The sequence below is a fragment of the Chamaea fasciata genome, unplaced genomic scaffold (assembly GCF_029207755.1).
Source record: "Chamaea fasciata isolate MVZ Bird 193981 ecotype frontalis unplaced genomic scaffold, bChaFas1.0.hap1 SCAF_14, whole genome shotgun sequence".
Lineage (NCBI taxonomy): Eukaryota > Metazoa > Chordata > Aves > Passeriformes > Sylviidae > Chamaea > Chamaea fasciata.
Genome location: NW_027094099.1, coordinates 7,426,174 through 7,452,662, shown reverse-complemented (window position 1 = coordinate 7,452,662; position 26,489 = coordinate 7,426,174). Strand labels below are relative to the sequence as shown.

The 26,489-nt window shown below is 39.7% G+C and overlaps 1 protein-coding gene across 1 annotated transcript in view; it reads right to left on the bottom strand.

The window, feature by feature from the left end:
- The window catches only part of PRTG (protogenin), a 67,948-nt gene that overhangs the window by 2,361 nt on the left and 39,098 nt on the right, over positions 1-26,489 (bottom strand). Inside the window, exons 11-13 of the mRNA XM_066196216.1 lie at positions 25,933-26,121; positions 1,313-1,408; positions 584-770 (exon numbers count right to left, since the gene is read on the bottom strand). Coding sequence (XP_066052313.1) covers positions 584-770; positions 1,313-1,408; positions 25,933-26,121 — 472 coding nt within the window. The remainder of the gene's footprint in view (positions 1-583; positions 771-1,312; positions 1,409-25,932; positions 26,122-26,489) is intronic.

The following is a 26,489-nucleotide window of genomic DNA, read 5'->3' as shown; positions in this document are numbered from 1 at the left end:
GCATGGAGCAAAGTGTTCTGCTCTCACACCACCTGGGCAGAGGCTGAACAGCAGCCCAAGGCAGGCTCCCTTCCCTGTTCAGCCATTCTGTGCCTCACACATTGCTTCTCTGCAAAGCAAGCAACCTACTCAGCTTTCCCCTGGCAGGGTGTCACACACATCCGGGAACATTGCAATCCCATAATGAAATGCTCAACACCTCAAAAATTCTCATTTTCAGTCTTAAAATCAGACACTGGACTAAGTCCCATCTTTGCCCAGACACGCTACCTATAAAATAGGTATTGTCTTTTGTATAGTTGAAAAAGAGCTTAAAATTAAATTCAACCTAGACAGCTAAAAATCAAGACCTAGCCCGATCCAACACAAGGATCACTGGTAGAGAATAAAGCTGTTCTATGAATCTATCTTAAAAAAAACCAAGAAACTGAACTAGCAGCCAATGGCAGAACACAGTCCTCTGAGGGAAACAAAAGTTGTTGCTAGTAGTAAAAGAAAATTAAAAGAGAGCAGGAAGAGTAGAACGTGAGTGGGAAGGGTGTGGAACTGGCAGTCCAAGAGTCCCCAGCAGCGCTGCACTCACGTCTGGAGGTAGAGAACCAGGGAAGCGTTCTGCAGCCCCACGGGGTTGCAGCGCACGGTGTAGTTGACGAGCTGAGCAGAGGTGAAGGCAGGCTTGCCCCAGTGAAGGTAGATGGAAGATGAGGTGTTGGCTTTGGCATACAGGTGGTGAGGGGGTGGTGGCGGTGGCACCATGCGATCACGGACAGCTGATTAAAACAAAATCGGAGCAGGAATGATTTGCTGCACTGTTTACAGATGCTGGTTACATTAAGAGGTCTGAGCTCACAGTTTAGATACAAATCTGCCCTAGCCCAGCACTACCTGGTATTCAGACCCAGAAATCTATTGAGAGCTATTAGAGATCCCTCCTAACCCAATACATGTCCCGTATTATTTCTGCAATCCCACTTGTTTATTCAAAAATGAAGCCAAAACTATCAGCAGAGACAAGGAAAAGAGATAAATCTCTCTTAAGATACAGGATGCATCACGTTAGATGATACAGATACAGTTCAGTAAGGGAGGGAAATGTGCTTGGGCTGTCTTGTTTCTTCAACTGCACTTCATGAACACAGGACACTGTCTCAGTTGCAGGATGGCTAAGGCAGTATTTGTCACTGATAGGATCTTTCTTGTTCTCTGTTTTCCACTGAATTAACTGATTATTTAAAAGTTAAAAACACAGAGCTGCTGGGACCCTGAAACACCCCAACCCTCAATAAATTCTTCATGTATCTACAACACTTACAGACACATCCTGGAGTGCTGACTGTTTGGTCAGCCTGATAACCTTCTTCCATACTGTTATATGCCAGCAGCCTGACATGATACTTTCTTCTAGGATCTGCGGAAAGAGCAAAGGAATAATAAAGCTCAAGTATATATATAATTTTTTTTTTTAAAAGGATGCTTGGATTTATACAGATAGTGAGACAAGTTGATGCTCCTGAAAGTTTGTTTCAAAACTTGTTTGCTACAAGCAGTGGACTGATGGACAGGCTGGATGTGTGGAAGCCTGTCTTTTCTCCAGCCCTCTGAATTCCCCCAATTCTTTGTCCAGAAGCAGTCAGTCATCTCCCAGTCTCACAATAGCCTATAGTAAAGGTTTGTAACAGAATCAATGGGAGTAGGACAAATACCACATTTCTATCTGTAACAAAGCCACACCTTCACAGCTACAGAGCTAGATTTAATAGTACAAGTCAGTATATTGGAAGTGTTTTCAGACCTTTAATAAAGATTTGTTAAAACAAACAGCAGGAGGTCCACAGAGACCAACATTTGTTTCTGGATACACAAGCTGCAAGGAAGCAGAGCAGTCAAAGCAATGGCAAGACAGCACCCAGCAAAGAAAGGGGAAATGTTTTGGTTCCAGGCTTTGAAGGAGATAAAACTGTGAAACAACAGGGATTGTTAATAATGCTTTGACTAGGAAATTCTGCCTCCATGTGTTTTGTTCACAGCTGGTTCTGGCACTCCTGGAGGGTCACCACTCCAAGCTGGAAGGATCTCCCCATAGCCTTTCTCTGCCCACACCTTTGGGTGGCTCATTTCACTTTGCTGCTTCTCTCTTCTGTTGATTATATGCTGCCCTTGATCCAGGTGAAAAGTTGCTACAGAGAAATGAGTTTGGAAGGGGCCTGGAGCTCTCTAAGTGGTGATGGTGTGGGGCACCCAGAGGAGACCCAGGGCAGGCACCTGGGAGGCTGCTCTGCTTCCTGCAGCTACTCCCTCGCCACTGCATTTGCAACCAACCCCTTGCACACCACAATGAGCTGCAGGGTAGCAGAGTTTGCCACCAATTCATATCAGCTAAACTTCACCCCAGTACTGATGCAGGTACTGGGATATTCTCCTCTTCTAAGGACATGAACCTATTTATTTTAATTAAGATTTTTGGAAGGTTCAGATGTTATGTAACTGTGCTGATCTTGTTCATGTCTTTTTTCCTTGACCTAAGATATCATAATATTATCCCTTCTCAAAATAAGCTCTTCCCTTTCTCCTTTTAGCTGAGATTTGATGTGGGCTCTCACAAAATAAACAGGAACGCAAAGTCCTGACATTTCTCACCCAGGAACAGGACTGTTGTTTCCATCAGATTGCTGGCTCCCTCTGTGGTCACTGCACAAAAAATTACCATCTGTACAAAATGATTGGATGTTTCTGTAAAAGTGGCAGAGTAATTTCCTAATAATGCCCCTTATAAAATCTTTTAGTATTTATCTGGAAGAAGACACTCTTTTTGTGCTGTAGTTACCCATATGAGATGTACATGAGATATCACTTGGTAAAATTAACATCTCTATGCATTTTGTGTTTATTTTTGAAAGGTTATTTTATCAAAATCTAAATACAGATGCAAAAGCAAAAGGGCTCCTGTATTTCTATTATTATATTTGAAGTATTTCTTTGATGCGTTTGACCTTAATGGTAGAATAGGCAAGAGGAAGCCATCCCCATTTTTTGAAGACTTTAACATCACAAGCAGACAATGTAAATACCAAAATGTAGAAGAAATAAAAAAGAAAAAAGCCCATGTTTTTTCAAACTAGAGTAGGATTCTCATTTGCTTTGAAGGTTTTTTTCACTTTACAATAGCACTTTTGCAACAGATGACATCAGTTGTTCCTAGGCAACAAATTACAAATCAGAAAAAAAGGAGATTGATACAAAGACACGGAATAATTTTAAGCATGTGATAAAAGAAAAAATGGAATTCTAATTTTGAGAATTCAGAAAAATAGTAAGATGCTATACATAAAAATTTGCAATCTTTTTAAAAAATTGTAAAAATGCAAGGTGAATTTAGGAACACTGGGCCCAGCCAAAAGGGTGATGTATCTTAAATGATAAGAATCTTTCAAAAGTCCCTAGTGATTTGAGTACACCATAATCAAGCCACGGTGCCTTGTTGAGGAATATTACAGCACACATCTCAGAAAAGCAGAAACAAACACCTTCCCAGGCCTCTTAACCCTTGGTGGGAATACACACATTAGCGAAGTGTTCGAAAACAAAGGCCAAATTTAAAACAGAGCTGACCACGACACGTTTAACACCTGCCAGGACCATGGTTTGGAGGCTGTTACTCACAAGCCCCCGCGCAGGCACCGTGAGCCCCGGCTCCAGCGCTGGGGCCGCGCGTCCCTGCCCCGCCACGGGACACGCACGGCCACCCATCATCCCGCCCGGCACCTCCAGAAACTCCCTGCCCTTTCAAAGTGCTCACCCAGAACTGACCGTCTCCACCGTGAAATGAAGGATAGCCGGGCTCTAGTGCCCTGCTGAGCTGAGTGAGGAGCCTGTGAGGTCTGTTTAGCCTCACCGCATTTTGTTTTTAAAACTGAATTCCTCATTAACACTTGATTGAGGAGAAAAGGAAGAATAATTGTGGATGTGGAAGCAAGGCAAAAAAAATCTAACTCCCACAAAAAATTCAAATGTCTTGGAGAAAAGCACATTTTTTAAATCTTACTTTAAGTATCCTTAACACTTTACATGCAGAAGAAGCACAATGTTGAATGCTCTTCTTTGTACTCCTGTGCAACACAAGAAGTTTCAGGCAGAATTATCTTTATATACAAAAACCTTTCTCAAAGTAAAGTCTCCCAACTAGTGCCTACCATCTGAAAAATAAGGTTATTTCCACTTCATGATATCACGGTTTAATTGGTAGCTGGACCAGTTCAAGCCAAAAGCAATGTCAGAATTTTTAAGCTGTCACACATTAGGGCATCTATGGTTAAACCCATCTGCTGGCTTCTGTAATTGAAATAGCAACTGAGGAGGGAGGAGTACGTTATGTACTGGCCTAGGAAAGCCTAAATGCTACAGTCATCTAAAAAGGAGAAGAGAACAGAATGAAAGACAGTGTACTGAGCAGCAATAGAAATTGACGTGAAACTTGCTTCACAGAGTACACACATAATCTCAGGAAAGACCAGGTCAAAACACCACCAAAATGCAGATCCACATGGATCTTTTTTTTTCACCATGTGCCAAACACAGTAACCAAAGCTCTGCCAAAGACCTGCCTCAGTTTCAAGTTATTTGCTCACTATTTGTTTTATGACGTAGTGGGAAATGGTTTTTTGTCTGAAGTAGCCTTTGTTTAGAATATTTTTTACAATTTTACATTTCATTTATATGATTCACTCCTCAATGACAGTCCCAATACACACCTGGCACAAACACTTTCATCTCACAGTTCTTTAGCTGGATCAAACACTCAAAGCCAGACATATCCGTAGAGAGAAAACAAACTTCAGGAGCTTTATCTTTAACCATCACAGGTATCTGGAGTAGTTTACACATAAATCATGGATAAAAGACCGGGGATAGCATGGCCACCTGGGGACTGACAGTCTCAAATGCAGTGTGTACCATCCATGGAGGCTTGGAGGAAACAGTTGTGCTCATAACAGACCCAGGAGTAACACATCTCTCCACAGAAAATTCCTGCTCCTCAGAAACAAAGCAAGTGCAGTGATTTACTCAGCCCACTCAACATAAATCCAGCTTGAGTGAAAAAAAACAACACATCAAGATTTCATCTCTGCATTTTCAAAATTTCTCTGAATAACTGGTAACACTGAATTGTTTGGATTAATTCTCGTGCCATTGCCAGCATTTGTGTAGAGGTTGAAGGCTTGTTCCCAGTCCTAAGGTGAACAGGAACAATTCTGTAGCCTATTTACCAACCGGCAGAATTTTTTAAAGTTAATTTGTTTCTGTTAAATAGCGTTTGGGGCTTTTATGCTGTTGGTATTAGATTGTTTTAAAATTGTCACAGCACCTACAGGTCTTTAATAGGCATTTTCATTGTTATTACTTAGATCAGCTGGGAAAGGACAGAAAACCTACACTGTTTGTACAATTCAGGGGGTTGGCACTGATGCTGATAGCAACACATTAAAGCTAATTAATAAATTTTATTACAAGAGTGCCTCTGGAACAACAGAGATCGTCTTAAAAGATACCACAGAGTGGGTGTGGTAAGTTGGAATGGCTTAACATAGTTCAAGGGATCTGCTGCACACACCTTTTTGTGTAACCAAAACCTATCAGCATTAAGAACACATGAATAACAGTTCCATCAGAGGCACAAATTTTGCTTCTGGTAACAATACTCCCATAAAATAAGAGTAGGAAAAAATGTCTTACGTCTTCTGTTTATGCCTTATTTTGATTAACTCCAAATATCAAAATAGATACTGTCCCAAAGAAAAGAAAAGAAAAAAAAAAAGGAAAAAAAAAAAAAGAAAAAAGAAAAAAACAACAACAACAACAAAACACCAATGGTTTGAAATTTATGTCAGATCAGCCTCATCTTCCTATGGCAGTGTTGTAGGTAGATCACTGCTCCCTGTTGACATTCCTCTGGAATCCCACATCCTGCCATCCACTCTGCCATAAATATTTGCAGTGAGTCCTGAAGCTCCAACAGTGGTAGGTCTTTCAGCAGAGAGACGCATGGGGGAGCCTTGTCTTCATTTTGTGAGTCTGTGAATGGGTTCTACAGCTCAGAGTAAAACTAGAGCAAAGTTAATACTGCAAGTATGAGCAAAAAAATTAAGCTGAACTATAATTTAAAACATGGATTGTAACTTGGAAAAACATAAAACATAACAGTAGCTGAATTTTAGTAAGAATTTGGATGACAATGATTTATTGGTGTGTTTTACTGTCTTACTACATCCCTGAGATATAATCTTGGAGATTATATTTAGCTTGTCAGAAAGCAGACAGAAAGGTCACAGCAGATACAGATTCTTCAAGAAAAATACTACAGTGCACTCAGATGTTCCTGGTCCTACAGTTCACCACCAACCTCATTTGGTGACAACTCATTGCATTTCCCAGCATGGAGGGAAGACCACAACTGTTTATCTGTCTGGATGTAAGAAACAGAGAAACTGCAAAAATATCACCAAGAATCCAGACTTGACTTATTAGCAGTTCTGTTGCTCTACATTTCATTGGAACATCTACATTTTATTGCACCAGCTTGAAATTATTCAGTACTCTTCACTCCTGCCATCAGCCTTGCTTTTATGTAAATCTTCCAGTTCTCTTTCAGGAAGGGGAAAACTTGCAACTACAAAACATCTGTCAGTCAGAAATACTCATATTCAGATACTCCTGTTTTCTTTTCCAGCACTTTTGGTTTTAGTGTGTTCAAATCATGTCTATATTTATTGGTTGAACACGGATTAAACATTCAGAGCCTAGTTTTCAAAGCCTGGGATAATATAAGTGGTCTAGTAAATATATACACAGTGGCAGGCAGAAGCAACTCGAGGTTGTCTGCTTTGAAGCCATTTCCCGAGTGATAAAGGTGGCATGGGGAGAGGAAAAGGCTCATTCCATCTGGAAGAGCTATACCCCACGGCAGCCAGGTGGTGTCCTCATGCACTCCCCATGGACACAGCTGGAAAAACGGGAGGCATCAAAGATTAAATGCCTGTATTTGCACTTAAACAACTAAAAACAGAACCGTGCTTCTAATCACTTTGCAGCTGGTGAAGCACTTGATAATGCAGCTACCTGATTCTTAAATTACTAAGATTGCACAGACCAAACTTTTAGAAAAAGTCACTAGGAAAACAAAGTCACTTCCACATTGTATTACATTATTAAAACTCCCTAAGACTAAAGCAGCATGACACTTACAACACAGCCAAAGAAAAATCCTAATCAATGTATAATTCCATCCTCCTTTCTCAAAAGAATACAGAGAAACACAAATATCCTGATTACATATTAACACTATCTTCAAATCAGTTTATACTATTCAGATTTTGATAATTTGTCTTCATACGCTTCTTCTGTTCTAGGTAAATTTAGAGATAAGTAAGGTTTTATATATTGTACACACGAGACACACTCTGGGTAACTCCTAATTCAGCTGAAGCTTATATTGAATAAAAAACCAGGAGTCCTAAACCAAAAGTGTTAGAAAGTGCTTGCCGACATCAACACAGCCAAAATTTTGGCTTTCTGGCAAATGCTTCAGAGAAAGCATCTGTTTACAGGCTACTTAGCCAAGGTTACAAGAGAGTGTAATATTGCAACCCCTAAAAGCCCTGTCATTGTTTCTTTCAGCTGCTGCATGTTTGTGAAGCTCTGAAGGCCTTGAAAGGAGCCAGAGCAGAGCCAACAGGTCAGGGCTAGATAAAATTAAGAAAGAATCCGAGGTCAGACCATGAAAGAACTTCTTTTTTTTTTTTCCACCCCTCCAGAACAGCGAGTCCACCTCCAGTAGCCTTTCATTCAGTCCTGATAAGAAGAGACAGCACCCCACAATCTGGATTTCAGACATTTTAAGTCCTCCTTGGGGGGAGGAAAAGACAGGGAAGATGAAAGAAAATGGACATTTTACTATCATTTACTGTTGGAACAAACTTTCATGCCTGTTTTGAACATCCCTGTTTTCAGCAATTTAAAAGGAAAATACCGATAGAAATTAAATTTCTGGGGGCTTTGCTCTTGTTTCTAAAAGAATTGGTACAGCACTAAATTTCTAGAGAAAAAAAAAAGGGTTGTAATCGATATTTTGAGCCAAGTTCAGTGACTAAAAAAAACCTAGAAATAACTTCCTAAGCTACAGCCAGTATGGTAATTCTAACAGTTGGGGAAGAAGATAAGAAAAATATTTCAACTTTATTCTAGCTTGCATACAAAATTTAAAATAATCCTTTTTTCTTTTCAGTTAAAAGTATCAAACCCACAGTAAGCTGAAAAAATAGTTGCTCTAAGGACAAAAACTTCTGCGCCCAAATGTCCATTTTTAATTTAATCTTTTGTGCTGCTGGATTTTTTTGTGTAACCCACAGGTCCATTGTTGGGTAGTGGTCTGGCTGGAGAGCTCATTGGTCTGGTTTGCCAGGGTGACTGTGCTGCCCCCAAGCCCATCCCTCCAACACAATAAACTCCAGATAATTATTCAGAGAAGAGGCCAGCAGCATGGACTGCTCTGACATCGGGTCACGGCCTTTGACACCGAATCTGGGGCTAGCCAAAGTCTGCTCCAAGCAACAGAGGTCCAGGGGAATTATTAAGGGGGAAGGGTGGGAAAGGAAGAGCACTGAGAAATACTATCCTTAAAAATGTACTTTTGAAGCAAAGTAATGTAAATACAGCAGAAACTTATTAGGAAAATAAGCAAATACATTTCAAATGTACCAGAGGAAAAGGACAGAGAGAAGCGCATCAAGCCAAACAGGAACATAAAGCTGGGAGGCAGGAGGATGACACAGACTCATCTGTTCCTCTCTAAAGCAGGTATTCCCTCTCAGATTTTCAGTACTGGATTTTATTTCACTTTTTTTAAAAATGCCCTTTTACCTTATTTATACATATCATTAAACAATTAAACACAGTTAAGCAACCCTGTTCTATTACAGTTTTTAAAAACTTGTTGAGGCTCTGGATATGCAATTTCTAAGCATTATTACTAGCTTCAAATAGTAATATTTAATGTTATTATTTTATTTTAAATGAGTTGGAATTGCAATTGTTTGCACAACCGAATTGATCATATTTTAAATACCAACCTTTTAGTATCACGTTAAAATAGTTTGAGTAGTTACAAATCACCAGTATTTTATATCTCATGACTTCTTTTTCAAATTAAAGGTAACTTAAAACATTTAGATGGAACAAAGACTGTCTGTGATACTGATGTTTTCCTTTGCAAACTAAATAACTGAAGTAGAAACTAAGCAATTTTTTCTTTGTACAACATTGTAAAAGTTTATTTTGGTAGAAACTGGAACATGTGACACATGAATTGATCCAGCTAAACAGTCTGGCTTTCCACGGCTTTGGATGGCTCTCGCTTATTTGTCTAAATCTGAAAAGGGTCTGTATCCCTTTTGTAGCTTTGTGCTGTCCCCTTAGAGGGCCCCAGGACAAACAACACCTCACACCCCCTTGCAGTAAAAACATCACCTCTCCGGCTGCCCACCATCAGCAATAGCAGCTTCATACAAAACAGTGCTGGGGGAGGGCTGGCAGGGCAGGACGAATTCCCAGTACACAGCATTTCAGCCTTTTGGAGCCCACGGAAATAAGAAATAGCTAAAGGTCTCTAATATTTTTAAAATAAGTGAAACAATTCTCAAAGATTTTAAGTCTTCTCGATTTCCTCACGGGTGTAGGAGATTCCCACTCATGCCTGTAAGGTCTGCCATCAGTCCCTGTGTTTCTCCTGCATTTCAGAGAACTGTTAAATTGCACGAGCAAAAAGCTCTCTTCCAATACTATTCTAACGACGCTCTCTAAACCAGCAGACACCCTTACGTTAACTAGCCTGGCTCACCGTTTCAAAGTGAGCCCTCAAAAGCTAACTTGAAAGCAATACCAGAGGCCTGGACAAACACCTAATTTTGATCTTTTGTGCTCGTCTTTTCTTCTGAGAGACCTTTTCTTTTGTTGTTGCCCAGTGGAAAGCACATAGCTCATTGGTCCTGCTTTGAAAGATGAGAGCACTGCCCCTCAGTCCACCCCTCCAAGCACAATCACTTTAATGGAATTATGTAGAGAGGCCATCTCTGGAAGAAGAAAGGGAAGGCGAGGGGGGAGGGAGAGAGTGTCCGAAGGAGCCAGCAGGGCTGTAATTACCCCGGTTACTAACACACACATGTCCACTGAGAATTCATGCAGTGATCCAAACAGGATGTGCCACCCCACACAACAGGTTCCCTTACATACAGCAGTGAGCCATCCGCCAGTGACAGAGCACTGTTAGGGAATCAAACACTACAGCAGCGGCTCAGGAAAAGGGGAAAGAAATAACCCACACAGAAATGCTGCGACAAACACGCCTTGGAACAGGAGTATGCTATTAAAGGTCTTTTCTGTAAGATGCAAGAGGCTGAAAAGATGATCTCCCCAGTGGAGAACAACATTCCTGGGTTGCAGACAGGAAGAAAGTTTAGACAATTTGCCTGGCCTTCATGCTAAGAGGCATGCTTCCAGAAGATACACCAAGCACAATGCAACAAGCACTTTACCAAACTTGGTTTAACATTTGTTTAGGTACCAAGCTCTATCACACATATGCACTGACTGCCTGACATCCAGCATCACCTTACAAACAACACATTTGCACACAATGACAAAGGCAATCTGTTCACAGCACCCAAACTTTCCCCTGGAGCTATGATATAAATTTTCTTTCAGAACCAACATTTCCTGCTGGTCTGTCATGGACTCCCCGTGCCATTTTGACCCTTTTGTGCAGGAAAATGAAAACACTATCTATCATTACTTGCACCACAGTGACTTTGTAGGAGGTGCACGGTTTCATTGCAAAAACATCTGTGGTCTGGAGACTCAGATGTCAAGCTTTAAGATCTGTGCTGTTGCAAGCATGACTGCAAGATGCAAAAGTTTTAGGCAGGGCAACAAAAAATCAGTCTGGCTCTTTCCTCCTTCAGAGGGTAACAAGGAACTGCACTGAAACGCATTCAACGTGTTAAGTGTCAAACAAGTCAACCATGACAGGAAAACAAACAAAATACATGTGAGGGGAAACCACCACTATATTTTTCTTAAGGCCAGTATTGGCTGCGTGGGCTCTGTCCAGCTGCATCGATAATTAGGGCCCAAACTTCAGCAGGATGTTCTGTTATTGCAGGTGTCACAGGCCCTGTTCTGCTCACACAGGGCTCCTCTCACTGCAGGACAGACAGACACCCACCTGCACTCGTGTCCACAGGCTTGGGGGCGTGCACAGTTGTGTGGGCACTGAACTATTTTCATACAGACTGTCTGCAGATGTAAATAAAGCAGCCTCTTGAGGAAGCTCAAAATTTGGCACTTACTGGTTGAATACAGGGCGAGCGGGGCAAGCTAACCTAGACAGCTGACAAATTTTACAGTGAAATTGCTAAACTGACCCATTTGTCATGAGCTGCCAGCTAGACTGATACATTTACTGCTAATATTACAACTCTCATACTTCAATTGCTGAAGTTAAATCCAGATGCATTTAAAAAAGAAAGAAAAAAGAAAAAAAAAAAAGGCTGGCATTGAGCTTTCTCTTCTACACTACTTTTAATATAAATTATTCATTGGAAAATGTCATATAATGCTAAATATTTTCCAATTATACATGTTAGTATACAGGAAGCAGGGAAGACAGGTAACAGAACTTTCTAAGAGCTCATCTCAAATGCCTTAGCTCAGCAGGTAATTTCACCTGAAGTGTGATGGCACGAGGACACAGGGCTCTGTTTCCTCAGCCATGAAATGCATTGCAGAATCTCTCCCATACATGAGCATGTCTGTTACTTTACCCTCCCTGTCTTCTTAGAGGCCTCATTCCCTTCAGTGTCTCTGAGTGGTTGCATATCTTTGACATTTAGTAAGGGTATTCATTTTAATTACATTTAGATTATGCTGTACCACCTCCCTAATGGTTTGGCGCAGCAGTGTTATTTTTAGCCTTTACATTTTCATACAGCACATCCCAAACTTCTAAAACATGCCCTAAAGAAAATTTCTACTTGTAATGACAATAGAAATATCCAGGACCATACAACATCCTTGGCTCTAATATTCACCACTGGTACACCCAATGGCACATTGGCAGGAGCTATTCATAATGAGTTTTGTGACATGAATTTGCATAGAAACGTTTATTAAAAGAACAGAGTAAGTGACAGCTTGTCACCAGGCAATGAAGCCTGATATACTACATACTTACACCCATTATGAGTGCTTTCAGTATGCTGAAATTTGCTGAAAATACCCATCTGGAAGGTGAGGACAATGGACTCCTCTGTAAAAATTTAAACTGTAAAAGCTTTTCATCTCCACATTGATGCTTCCCAAAACTGTATTTCAATGACATCTTGTGCTCATCTTTTTCCAGGCCAAGACTCTGTTCTTCTAAGATAATTTATCAGGAGGATTACTCAGTCTATATTAGTGGCAGCAGCTGTGCAAGTTAATGATGTTGTTGCTTTTAGTTAAATAGATGTTAATGGTTTATTTGAAGACTATTTAATTAAGACCAAGTTTCTGAAACACCAGCTCTTGAAAGCACCACAGACAAATCTTGCAGGTGGTGTAAAAGAGGTCAACATGGGCAATCTGAATTTGGACCTAATACTCTCAGGAGCTCCAATCCTTTACTCAGTGAACTGTGGACTGAGTACCCTTCTACAAAGATGCTAAATGTCCACACAACAAAGCATCTAAACAAGAAGAGTAGCCTGAATTTCAGGCTTCCTCAAACTTTTTAAAACATTTTGCACTTCTGGCTGACAACACAGCTTCTACTATTTATTTTATACTTTGTGGTATTTTATAAAGACAAAAGTGTATCTTTCCCCACATGGAAACGGGTTACAGTATTAAATGGTAATAATATAGATAGTATTTACTACAGGTACAAACTATTGTACCTTAAAGGATGCTCAGAATAACAATAACAACATGGAAAAGAAAATATACCTCTGCAGAAACTGCAGCAGAATTTTAATGATTGTGCCCTTTTCTTCAAGAATGTTTCTTATATCTGTAAAGTATTTTCCATAATTATATACATGGGAATTTTTTCTGGTTTAATTTTTTCCTTCAAAATGTTTAATTTTGTAATAAGCAAAATTGCTTTTCATAGGAAGCAATGCTACTGTTGTCCAGATGTTTGACCACAGACAAGTTATAATTTAAATCTTCTGCCTTACCTACTGTATTATTTAATAGTTTTGTGAACAAGCATTTAACACATGTCAAACCTTGTATTAACAAACTGAAAGGATACAGAGCAAAAGAGTGGGATACAATTCATAATGAAAGTGATTTTTGTTAACTTTTCTAATGCATTCAAGATTTAAATTTAACCTATATCAATATCTTGACTGAAAAAAGGAGAAGAAAATTATCTTGATGTAATCCCTCTGCATATGAAGTTTATACAACACTTAGAAAGTGGAAAGCGGTCTGACTGATTGATTGCTCAAGTAAAATAAACACACAGCTACTTAACTCTTAGCTAGCTGTCTCCCTCTGTACAATTAAAAGGTTTCCCATCATCAATTCAGTTTTACAAATGCTCCGTGGAGCCTGCAGTTTGAAGAGCATTTTAAAGCAGCATTAGCTGTGCTGCTGCTGAAAGAAGCCAGCCTGCCCTCCTCACCCTTCAGCCACTCACTCCTGCCACTGCCTTCCTCTGCCACTTCCCACCACATCCCTGTGCCCCGACACAAGTGTCAGAAGTGTGCAAGCACAGAGAGCAGCAGCACAAATTCACAGAGACAAGTACACAAGGAATGTGATGTGTTTTCTTCCAAAAGTGCCAGCTTTTGCTGCTTTATTGTGCTCTGAGCTGCACTTGGATGAATTCTGAGAGCTAAACAACATCCCAAGGCAGCAGAGGGAGCCCTGGCAGCTGGTCAGGGCTCAGCACAGCCACCATGAGTCCACTTTGTTTTATACAGCCTGATGAAACTGTGACCCTCAAAGCTACCCAAAAAACTCCACTGATCCCAGAGCTGTGTTATGAGTTTATTAGCAAAAGCCATTTCCCTCAAGGGGGAGCTGTTATCTAATAGACTGAATGCAAAGCTGGAAAGCAGAATATTTGCAGCTCAGTTCTGCCACTGACTGCAGGGATATCATTATCACACCCAGCTGAAACCATCATCAGTACCTGAGCAGTCCATGGAAATGGCCCTTCTCTTCCTTGTGTTCCAGGTACCCAGTGTGTAACATAGGACAGTGAACACTCAGTCACCTGTGAAACTCCTGGGAATGCCTAACAAACCGCTGGAAGAACACAGCATGTGTTCTTAGCACAGACAGATGAACACGTGTCACTGGAAAAGTGGAAATAAGTGCCTAAAGTGGACACTCCAGGCAGTGTTTCAGCTGCCCTGCACAGGGGTACGAGAGACAACACGGGCTCTGAGATCCCACTGGCAGATTCCTCCAGGCTCCAGCAAGGGGGAAGGTGACTCTTGAGAGAGATCAGGGACACAGGGAGGCTTAAGGGAAAGAGGGAGGTGTAGGCACTGCTGGGTCAGCTGGAGTACCCTGGACTCATGCCTGAGTCTGAATGACACCGAGCAGTGTGCGATTTCACTTTTCTGTCCTACAGCTTGACTGTGCTTTGGTGCTTCTCTTCAGGTATTTGATTGGGTTGGCTGGAAGCAAGATCTGGCTGTCAGTTCTGAAGGAGAAGGATGAACATCACTGCCTATCTGACAGTGATTCCAAACACAGCCCATGTGTGCCTGTCTGCTCTGCCTGGATAACACGCAGACTTTATACATCCAAGCCACCTCTGAGAAAAGTTTTCCAGCACTAACAACTGGTAGGGAGTGCTACAGATAGAGATTTCCAAGGCAAGTGAGTGTCACCAAGGCAACAAGGGCTGATGGGAAACTATGAGAGTTTAAATAAAGGCAGGTGAGAAGCTGTAAGAAGGCAGCCAGGACATGATGAGAGAAAAAAGGCCAAATAAGGCCATTAGCAATTATCATGAAAATAACAATGAATTCAAAGTTCTAACACAGGAAGAGGTACACTTGTGATGGAGAACTGCTGGGCTAGACTAAGACAAAGAGGATCAAAAAGCTATCCTATTTTTCTCCCATCAGTGTCTGTATACACATGCAAATACATGAGCTGGGCAGCAGGCTGTGAGCACAGCCCTCCCTGCACCTGGAATATACAAGGGAGAAAGTTGGAAAACGGACACAAGGCACAGTACTGCAACATCCACCCATCTGTCTCTCTTCTCCCACATACACCGTCCTACCTACCTACCACTCAAAACATCTCCAGTTCAACCACCTTTAAAAAATTCCACATTTGCATACAGGATTTTGTATACTCCTCCTTAGTCTGAGTATACAAAAGTGTCAGTTGTACAAAGACCCCCAGCACGCACAACTGGATGCCACAAGAGGCAGAAAACTCAAATTGTTCACAGATCTACCAAAGAGGATCAGAATGATCTTCTGTCCTAGCTTCCACAAGCACTTGCAGTAACAAGTGGTTTTGTTTTGTAATAATAACCAGCTTGAACAGGAGTACAATATTCAGCCATGATAAAGGTAAAAAAACACCGTGAAAGTGAGTATAAATTTTTATGCAAATCTTATTCATACTAAACCTTTTTCCTAGATTAGAAAACAAAAGAAAACAAAAAAACACGAACAAAACCCAAAAAAAAACAAAAAAAAAAACTCATGAAAAACCACAACCCCACCAAAAAAAAAAAAAACAAACCCACAAAAACCAAACCACCATAAAAAACCCACAAAAAAAAAAAAAAAAAAAAAAAAAAAAAAAAAAAAACAACCAAAACCAAAAAACCCACCACTACCACCTTAAAATCCCAGGTTTGGAAAAGACATTTTACAGCAAGAGGGGCTTCTTCCAACACAAGATTATTTTTTTCCCCACTTCCTGCATCCCCCCCTCCTTCATTTTCCACAGAAGTGTGACTGCAGGAAGCCTGAAAAAAAAAACCAAACATGCACTTTTCCACAATTGCATCTTTCCCCAAAATTGAAAAACGCTTCGGTTAGCAATAATACCTTCATGGCAAATATATAACCAAGGTGTTATTCAAGGCAGAGAAGCCACCAGAAAACATATTAGCTTGGCTGTAGAAGTGCATTTACTTACCACTAACACAGAAATTACAAAGATCCCTTATTATTATCTTTCCCATACAGCTACAACTGGTAACATGACCCAAACAAACAAAAAAAAAAAAGCTAATTAAAAAAAAGCTTCAGGATGAATTAAATTAACATTTGGATCACAACATCTGGATTGTTGCTTAACAACAGAAGAAAATAATAAATAAAAAAGGGAAAAAATTAAGAAATGTAACTAGCCCTGTACAGCAAATGTTTTCTTCTGTCCACTCTGAAGTCTCTTTCATGTGCTAATGGTGGCATTTTTTTAAACTCTTCCCCTTTGACTTACTCAGACCTTTAAGGACCTCACACATCTAATGGTTCCTCACATTCACGAAGAACAATCAAGAGAGGTCTGGGGGTTGACATGCAGTATGATTAATGGACAATGTTGATTTAATTTCCTATAACAGGAGTTTTCTCTAAGCTTTCTCCAAGGAGCAGTTTCTTTGCAATCCAGGACTTAAGTATTTTACTAATGAAGTCCAATAAATAGCAAATTAAATAATGCTGTCTCCCAGAAACAAATCCTCTCATTCCAGGAAAAAAAGGAGGAAAAAAACCCCACCCACCATATTTAAAGTTCTGTTTAAATCTAAAAAGGATTGTACCGCAGGAATGTACACAGTAGTTCAGATTCCTGGGGTTCTTTTGTTTGGTTTATTTTGTTGTTTTGTGTAAGAAACTTTTTCACTTATTTGGTCATTCCTGCCATCATCTGCTTGCTCATTTTTAGCTTTAAACGGGGGGTATACATTTAACTTAATTACCAGTTTCAAGAAATTAAGTCTTTATTTAAAGGTCACTTTTACTTTATAGCTATCAAAATGTATTTAGTCACTGTAATACTTAAAAACATTTTGGAGGCTCTTAATTTAAAGTTATTTACTACTTTCTTATTGTAAGGAGTGATCAATATGTCCTTTCACAAAGCAAATTTTAACCTTCACCTCCAGCAAATGAACAATGCAACACTATTTGCATGCATCCTAACTGTTACTCAATCAACATGACACAATCTCCCAACTGAATTCCCACACAGGTTTAGCTCTAAATGGAATTCCTATCCCAGGAACGCAGAGCAGCAGAGAGCATTTCCTGCAAGATTCTAATCGTTTTCCCACCATCAAAAAGTTTACCTTTAAATACCCTGAAGACAACACATTTTCCTTCACTACAGGCTGGCAAGTTATTTTGCCAGAACGCAAAAACAATCTCCTCCTCCTGCTTTGAAGGCTTTGAAGCACACTTGATTCCAGTTCTTTGAGTTATGACAGAATTAATTTGATCCCCTGAGAAAAACATGCATCCAACGCAGTTATGGGGACAGTTTATAAAGAGACAGAAGTCTCAAAAATAGGCAAAACCCCTCCATGCTACTGGAGTGGGTCCATGGAACATAAACTCTCCTGTTGCCATAGCTAGGCCCATATCTTTACATTATTACCTTTAACATTGCTACAAGGCATTGTCCCAAACAATGGCACTTCCCTCATCCTGACAGCTCACAGTACCTCTTTAGAGAAGGGCTTAACTTGTCTTAGCACTCATGATTTTTGATTTTTTTAAGTACAGTACACTCAGTCTGTATTCTGCACTGAGGATCTACTCCCTTGCCACGTCCTGCCCCTTTAAAGAGCCACTAGTTTGGGAATTTAAAAGTCAAGGCATGTTTAAATGAGGATGTCACAACTATTTTCCCAGATAACTTAGCTCAAACTGCACCAGACCATGTTCCAGAAGGTTACATAAAAAGATATTAGACATAAAAATCCTTCCAAAACACAATCTACCTGTTCATGAAAGATCTTAACTAAGAGAGCAATCTTTCTGACCCAAGATTAAGTGCTTATCATGTGGACAAATTAATAAATTTCCATGAGTTTTAGAGCTATTCCATGACTCTGCAGTTAAATCAAAGAAAGCCCAGGGACTCCTCTTCATAAGGGTCTGTCATACATAACATTTTAATCAACACCAAAACAAGTTATGCTGCTAATGCAGATATTACAAATGTCAGTATTCCAGTGCCTACTGAAGTTGATTACTGGCTAAATTGGTAACCTAGACAGGCTTGATAGTGTAATTTAAAATTGGCAAATACATTACAAATTAATTGAAGCTTTCCACTAGAAATGAACTGTATGAAAGTAACATTTACTTTCAAAAAACAAAAAACATGGGCAGAAGTAACTGCGATGTGATTTTTAAAAAAACATAAATCCAGTTTCTTTAATAGAGCTAAATATAAATTCTGACAGAAAATAGAGGACAAAGCAATCTTTTCTTAAAAACAAAAATTAATGTGAAAATATGCAATAATGATACAAATCTGCAGTATTGCACAACACAAAACAAATAATGGCAGAACTACACAGGAAGGAAGGCATTACAGTTTTTTACAGATGTGCCACTTGAACTGCATAGAAGGCATGCAGCATTAGCAGCTGAGAGTTAACTGGCTGCTCCCCAGCAAATCTGCTCAGAACAAGCTGATATTTATCTGGGATTCCCACTCAGTCGTGTGCAAAAGTGCTTAAACAAAGCTTTGCCCAAGACACAGCTGATGTAACGGATGCCAGGCCAACGAGCTCCAACAAAGGGCCACAGAGTTCAACACCAGCTTCAGTTTTGCCCAGTAAGAATCCAACTTACAACCCTGGTGAATCAATTTTTCACCTAAACAGAGCACTGTAGTGTTTTCCTTCCATAAGGAAGGCATGAACCAAGTGGGTGAGTCTGGACTCAGTGTCTGGTCACCTTGTGCCAGTGTATTTGCACTGTCCCCCAGTACAACCCAGCTGCACACGGACCAACAAGTACACGAGCAGAAATGCCACACAGGACAGAGACTGGATGTCTTCCCTGCCTCTGCCACTCAGTCTGGTCTTCCACAAGCATGGATGGCAAATCTGAGCCTAAAGGGAGCTCTCTGCTACAAACAGACCTAGAGAAATTACTAGCACTGACATACACTGGAAATAAAACATGATGCGGCAGTTTGTAAATCACAACAAAACACAAAACCCAGTTTGATCTCTGTTTACATTTACGGCCCGTAAAACGCAATAGGGTTCCTTATACAAAAGGGGTAAAAGCTTACCAAAGCAGCATTTGCTTTGATATCTTACAGGTAAAAAAGTTACAGGGTAATAAATCTCCCTCCATTCTCTCTTCTAATCTATAATCTAACTTTCAAAACCTGAAAGGAAGAAAAAAAAAACAACCCAGAAAAAATGATATGTAGATATGCCATGTCTGCATTTAGAAGACAGACTCATTTAGAGTGGTGACAGGTCTGTCTTTCATGATTATGGAGCAAGGAATGTGTGTCTCTTGTTTATTGACATGCCATAGAAGCACTATCATCGCAGAGCTTGGGTTTGTTAACTACAAATACACATAATCTGTCATGGCTGGGAAAGAGAAAGGGGCCACAGTTAGCTGGTTTTAAACATACCCAGTTTACTTCTAGGGCTTTTGGGTTTATTCCTGTGCAATTTGGCTGATTTCTCCTCCCCTCTCAGCAAATCCCTTATGTTTTAGCAGATAAGTAGTAGTAGCAAGGCTGTTACACACAATCAGGAGAATTGACAGATAAGAGGTTTAGTTTAAGGATGTAATCAGCATGAGTAAACACTAGACTGACCCAGCTGTAAACAGTGGAAATAAATGGTAATATTTGTCCTGGTCACCTACTGAGCTATTACACACTTTCCACTATGTAACAATGTAAATATAATGACTACAGTATATACAGCAGCCAGTGCAATCATCTGGTTTTCCAAGCAAGAAAACTGAGCTTTTAGTTGATCTTTTTTAAGAACTAAAGCAATTTCCGATTATTTTTTTAAGAGCTGTCTTTTGTTCAAATCAGCATTTCATTAACTGTGGATGTCTGATCTTATGTAAAATACCTCAAACAGAAAGAAGTGTATCTTGTTATACTAAATTATATTTTCTTTAATGCCATTTGAGAACAGTTAACAATGAAATTTAAGGAAAAAAAAAAAAAAGAGTATTTCCCAAGAAAGTCCTGTGTTTCTTTCACATCACTTCATTAAACTATGAATGGTATGCCTGGCTCCTTGAATTTGTATGGGAATTCCAAGCTAAATTTCCACAGTAACTTATAAACAAAAAGAAATATCAATTCCCAGATACATAATTTTCAGTATTCCAGAACTGTCAGATACAAGCATGTAAGACTACATTTTAAGACCAACAAAACTTGGGATAAAAATAAAATTATAGCCCCAGCTTTCAGAACTAACTACATTAACACATGAAACACACTTACAGTGTTCCTTCTCAATACTTCAGCATTTGCAGTTCTTAAGAAAGATAGCATCAACACTGTCAGAGATGCCATAAAGTTTTTTAAACTTATATTTTCCAGTACATTCATTTGCAACATGGTGCAAATGAAACTGCTGTGAGCTATCTGACCATCCTAACAACTGCTTTATGAAACTTTAAAGCACTTTAACAGAATCATTACAAGAGAAGCTTAGGTGATGTGCATCAGGCAATTTAATTGAAGAAATTCTTTGCACTGACTCTTCTTACACACCCTTATTTAATTTCTATAGACTGTCGAATGACCTTGTCATCTTTGCTGCCCTGGACTAAAGCTTAGTGACAGTCATGGCTGTAACACAATATAAATAGATCCCAGGGAAATTAAACAACTGAAGGCCAAGTCTCTGGGGGAATCCTAAGTGTAGTAGGTAGCTGGCTAATTCCTCAGCAGAAGCTCCCTTTCCAAAGTGGAGTGCCATGCAGAGTCACAAAATGTACCTTTGTGTCATTCAGACTTTGGCAAATTCTTCACCTGGAAATATTGCTCAAGTCAAGGAACACTGGGAAATGCACTTTGCTTTATTTCTCCTCTCTGTAACTGGGAAGAGGCAGAACATAGAAGATCTTTCGGACGGGGAAGCTTTTCTGATTAAGATCAAACTTTTTAGAGTACATTACACTCGAGTCTGACAGAATCTAATATTTTTTCCAAAAGTACTAGATTGAGGCAGGGAAAAAAGCAAATGGGTAATGTTAGACCAGGGTAACAAGAGAAGTACCGGGGTTATTATGCCCCTCATGTTAAACAGTTTAGATGATCCCATCAGCACAGGGGAAGCTTTCCCAGAGAGAAAGCTTGCAGTGTCTCCAAGCGTCTCAGGAATCATCAACCAATTTATTAGTGCAATGGTTTATTTTATAAAACATTCCATTTCATGGCCATCCAGCACTTGGCAGCTTCTCCCCCTGCAGCCCCAGGCCCTGGGGAGCCAGTAGTGCTCCCAGCACAGGACACTCCTCTCCACAGGCTGTCCTGGGGAGGGGCCTTCTCCAGGGAAAGGCCAAGGAACATGAGCTTCCATGCTCAAGGCACTCTTACCAAAGCAAACAAACTAGTTTTTCCATCCCCTAAGGTGTCTGTGTGGCAGATGTTACTCTGATACCATCATGCAGCAAAAACAAAAGAGCACCTACCAGAAGTGTGCACATCTCTGCCAGTACCTCCTGGCCTCAGGGTTTTGGGTGCGTTTACTGGGACCCTACGTCTGCTTTGTCACCAAAGTGCAGCTTCCTGAAACCCTCATGGAACTGCCAGCACAGAGGGTGGTACAGCTCCCACACAGCAGCCAGGGAAGAATGAATGAGCACAGTGAATTTCTGCTTTCCTCCCTCTCTCTGAGTAGAGAAAGCTTGGGGGCTAAAGGCACACGAACATGTTGCAACCCCTCATCACCAATGGCATTCATTTAATTAATTACCAGCATGATAAGAAGTGAACAATTAAGTTTCAGTGATTAAGATTTCCAGGCAGCTTGAAAAACAGTTCTGGTGTCACAGCATCAGAATTGATCACGCTTTCTTGAGTTTGCTAACCAAGAAGTTGAATTTGATTTTATCCTCCCAGATGAGCTTCAGCTGGGTTCTTCTGAGACACTGCCATCCTTGTACAGGCTCCACTTTCCTACCAGTGATACAGCTGCAAATACAGTGGGCTCTGACAGGCTAATACTCCACTCAGCCCAGCAGTGATACCAACTTCATGGAGGCACAGATGCACATGAATACACTTTGAAAAAACAATAATCTGAACACACTCAAAGGGGAAGCTGAGCTTCTCTGGACACTGTCTTTGTTTTAGCTTTCAAGTTTTGCCAATCCCTCTCCTGTTGCACAGTGAGAAGGTTCCCCAACAAACTCTTCCACCAGCAAAACTCACTTCAGCTTCTGAACACACATCCTGAACCATTACCTGTACCACCAGACTTATCAAGGCTCACAATGGAAGACTTTCTGTGAGGGAAAAATTTCTAGACCAGGAGGAAGTAATGGAGGAATTGAAAGCAGAGGCAAAAATGCGTGGTATGCACCCAAGGGTCTGCTCCTGTGGCAAATCCAAGTAATAATGGAACCTTACACTGGACTAGGAAATGGCCTGCTATTGAAAAATAAATGCAAAGACCTTTAACACAAACAAATGTCTACGTGAAACTGTGGATATTTATTTTGAGAATAAACGATCAGATCATTTAATTCTATTTACAAGGTGACTATCATGCTAAATAATCCAGTTTAAAAACACACAGAAGTAACTGGGTAGACCTACACTGGAGAAAGAGAGGTCACTTCTCAGAAAACGAGGTAGGAACCAACAAGAGACTAAAAATATGCAGCATAATATTCATATTGCTACATTCTGTGTTTAATCATTGTCATCTGTTTCACACTAGCATTGCTGATTCTGCTTTATCTATCATAATTATTTTTCCATCAAGAGTCCTGTAGACATTTGCAATCATTTATAGCAGTTATACCAAAGCTATCAACAACCAAGCAACCAAAAGTGCTTGTAATAACAATGCTAATGTTCTCTCTGATTAGAGACAATCATGAACTCTCATTTTGTGATGCACTTTAATTGCCATAGGGTAAGTGAAATGTCTTCTTTAAATTTAAATACACATATCTTGCGCAACTGACATTTGTACCAACATCTGCAGAAAGTTCCATGGACAGAAGTATTGACATGCTCTAAATGTCACTACAGGTCTACCTGCAGTTCATTAACTATGCAAAAGAACAGGGAATGGTAGGGCAGTCGTAGGTCATGACAAAGACATGAAGGGGGAGAGTTTGGAAGCCATTTAAATTCAGTGGCATCAGATAATGCATGAGAAACTGGTCCTTCTTTGCCACTGGGAAGCACCTAGGACTGTGAGCATATTCTTTCAAACTAGGAATAACCTTTCCTTCTGACCATATAACCCAACATAAATATTATACCAAAATCTTAACACACACCTTTCCCCTTGAAGTTTCACACTTGCAGTATTCTAATTCCTGTAGCTCATAATGAAGACATTTATTTTAAAGACTCTGTCAATAAATCAGTAGTTTAGTGTCCTCAGGAGAGGCAAATAGATGACAGAACATCAGTCCTCAAAGCCTCTGTCCAGCTCATGAAAAATCAGTTTACCATAGTCACAAAACCCTGTGTTGTGGCTTGCCTTGTTTCACCTCAAATTGTACCAGGTAGGACCACATTCCAATAACTAATTTTTTTTAATTTTTAAATACATAAATAAATAAATGTACTGGTCCAAATTACTTCAATTATTCACATGAAATAAAAAGATGAACAAATCACCTTCTTAATGTGTGGATGTGGCTACAGTCTTTGTGGATTTATGTATCGCATACAATTCTACCTGCTATAATCTCCATGTGTGCAGCTGCCAGAGGCAGAAGATTGGCTGTGTACTGTTTTCTAAGAAATAATTTGGAATGCACAAGTATTTCAAGCAGGCAGTTTGGCAAAGGGCAAACACAGTAGTTAGACAGGCACTATCACTATGAGAAGTCTCTGTGAACTTTCCAAGCTGCAGTGTAAGTAATCATCTTAGCAGTGGAAAATCATGACCCAATCAATTTTCCTGAGCTGAGTCTTTTGTAGCTGTAGTGATGAATGTCTTTTACTGTAAATGCTATGAGGAAAAAAAAAATTAAAAACCAGCAAAGAAACTTAGGAAAACTCATATTTGATATACACTTCAAATAACTCAATACATCTCATTACAAAAAAAAAAAACAAAACCAAAAAAAAACCAACAACAACCAACTACTCTTCAGTGAAACTAGCCTATAGCAGTACAAATTATGTAGATGTGAAAAATATAAATTACAGCAATCAGAGTATATGGAATGTATCATATTTTGGTCACCATATTTAGATACTGAGAATTATGATAAAGAATAAACACTCAATACATCACACGCATCATGACTGAATGGTTAACTCAAGCACATGAATTCTTTCTTCTTGCAATTCAATCAACTGTGACTGTGTGAAAGTAATTTCCAAACTCACTTTTCTTTCATTTTCTCATCTGTCTACATGCTTACTGGAAAGAAAATCCAACAAAACACACAGATAATATACATTTTAATATAATTCTGTAAAATAGTATTTTCATCTGAGGACTATTAGTATACTGAGAAAATCCATATCATGCAGATCACATTGTTAATAACTTTGCAGGTCTTTGAAATTATAGCTTTTTCTTGCATAATAAGAAAAAAGATTTATGCATTTCTGTCCTAGGACACCCAGATACCACATCCTTTCAGTGCTCTCAGAAGTGCTCTTTTGTCTCAGCCTTGTTAAACAGTCAGCCACTGCCAGATGCTCTGGCTAGAAATGGTCACAGATGGTCAGTTGTCCAGTTAACAAACCAGAATACTCTTCTCAAATCTCCCCTAAAATTGTATCTCAGCTGTATGCAGCAGATGAGAATATTTGAGCATGGTCAAGAAGGCATTTGACCTAGTTACAACTGCTGGTCAACTTTGATAACTTAGTCAAGATTAATTCTCCACAATACCACCAAGTAAACTAACTCAACACGTTTCAAACAGCAAGTGTCAAGTCCTATATTACTTTTACTGATTATGTGATGGAAAGAAACTCTCAGTTCTGCATGTAAACAAAGCACCTTCTACCTGGGGATGATCCCAACACATCTGGGCTAATATACATTGCAAGAGCTACAGGAGGAAACAGAGACAGGAAAAGAGTGGAAGGCTCCAGTGGTACTCAGCAAGCTCTGTGCCCTAATCTTTGTGCTCAGTCCTGCAAATATTTGCTAGTACTCCTTAAAAATATTAACAGGATTATAACATGCACAAGAGCTACTTGCTCCAATGTTGAACAAGCAGTGCTTGTCATGCAGTACACCTGTGACAAAGGCTAAAAGTAGGACAAAAATATGCTTAAAATGGTAGAGAAAAATCTTTGGTGTTTTGTATTAATCTTTCACTGTTCCTAGATCAGGCATAAACACCAAAAATATAAAAACCCTGCATATTAAAGTAAATATTTAAAAGACACGTAATTTTACTAGCAATTTACTAAGTATTTACTAAGTTCTCTATCTTGTGATAAGCAATTGGGTGTCCTTCCAACTTATACAAGATTTACAAGATCTAGCTATCTAAGTGTTATATAACACATATTTTATGTGGGGACTATTCCCTCAGCAACCTAACTCAAGTTTGAAAAGCTTATTGCTGAGAAAATAGGTGGCCAAACCTAACTCTGTTGCCTTACAGGCCTGTAAGTGTTTTAAGCTCTCTAAGGTGTCCCTGTCTTCCAAAAGAGTTGAGAAATATTTTGTGCACTCACCCAAACCACTGACAGTGTATTCCAGGTCACTGGCATCCAACAGAATGGGTCCATTCTCCTGCTGTCCCTCTTCCTTGTAGTAGAGTTTGTAGCCCTGGACAGCTGCAGTGTCCTCAGAGTCCTGCTGCCACTGCACTGTAATGGTCGTGCAGTTCATGGGCTCCAAACGCAGCTCGGGAGACTTGGGTGCTGGGGTACAGAAATATATATATATATGCATATATAACAGTTTTGTATTCTAGAAACAGCTAGTTTTCATGCAAAAATCAGGAAGTCCATCAGTCCAAACTTCACTCCAGACTTTGACTCTAACTCATCTGTGTATTCATGTAATTATTTCTTTCTTATGATGTCTGACTCCCTATAACCTGAATCTAACAACTTAATTTAGAATACAACAGCATAGAAACAGCCTTTAATTCTGCATCTGAATAAATAAAAAAAAAATTTATGAGGTAGTTCTTTTTAAGCAAAAATGAAAACATTCCGAAGATAATTACAAAGCTACTTCCTGTTTTAAAGTGAGCCAGAGCAAATATGATTAACAATACCATCAC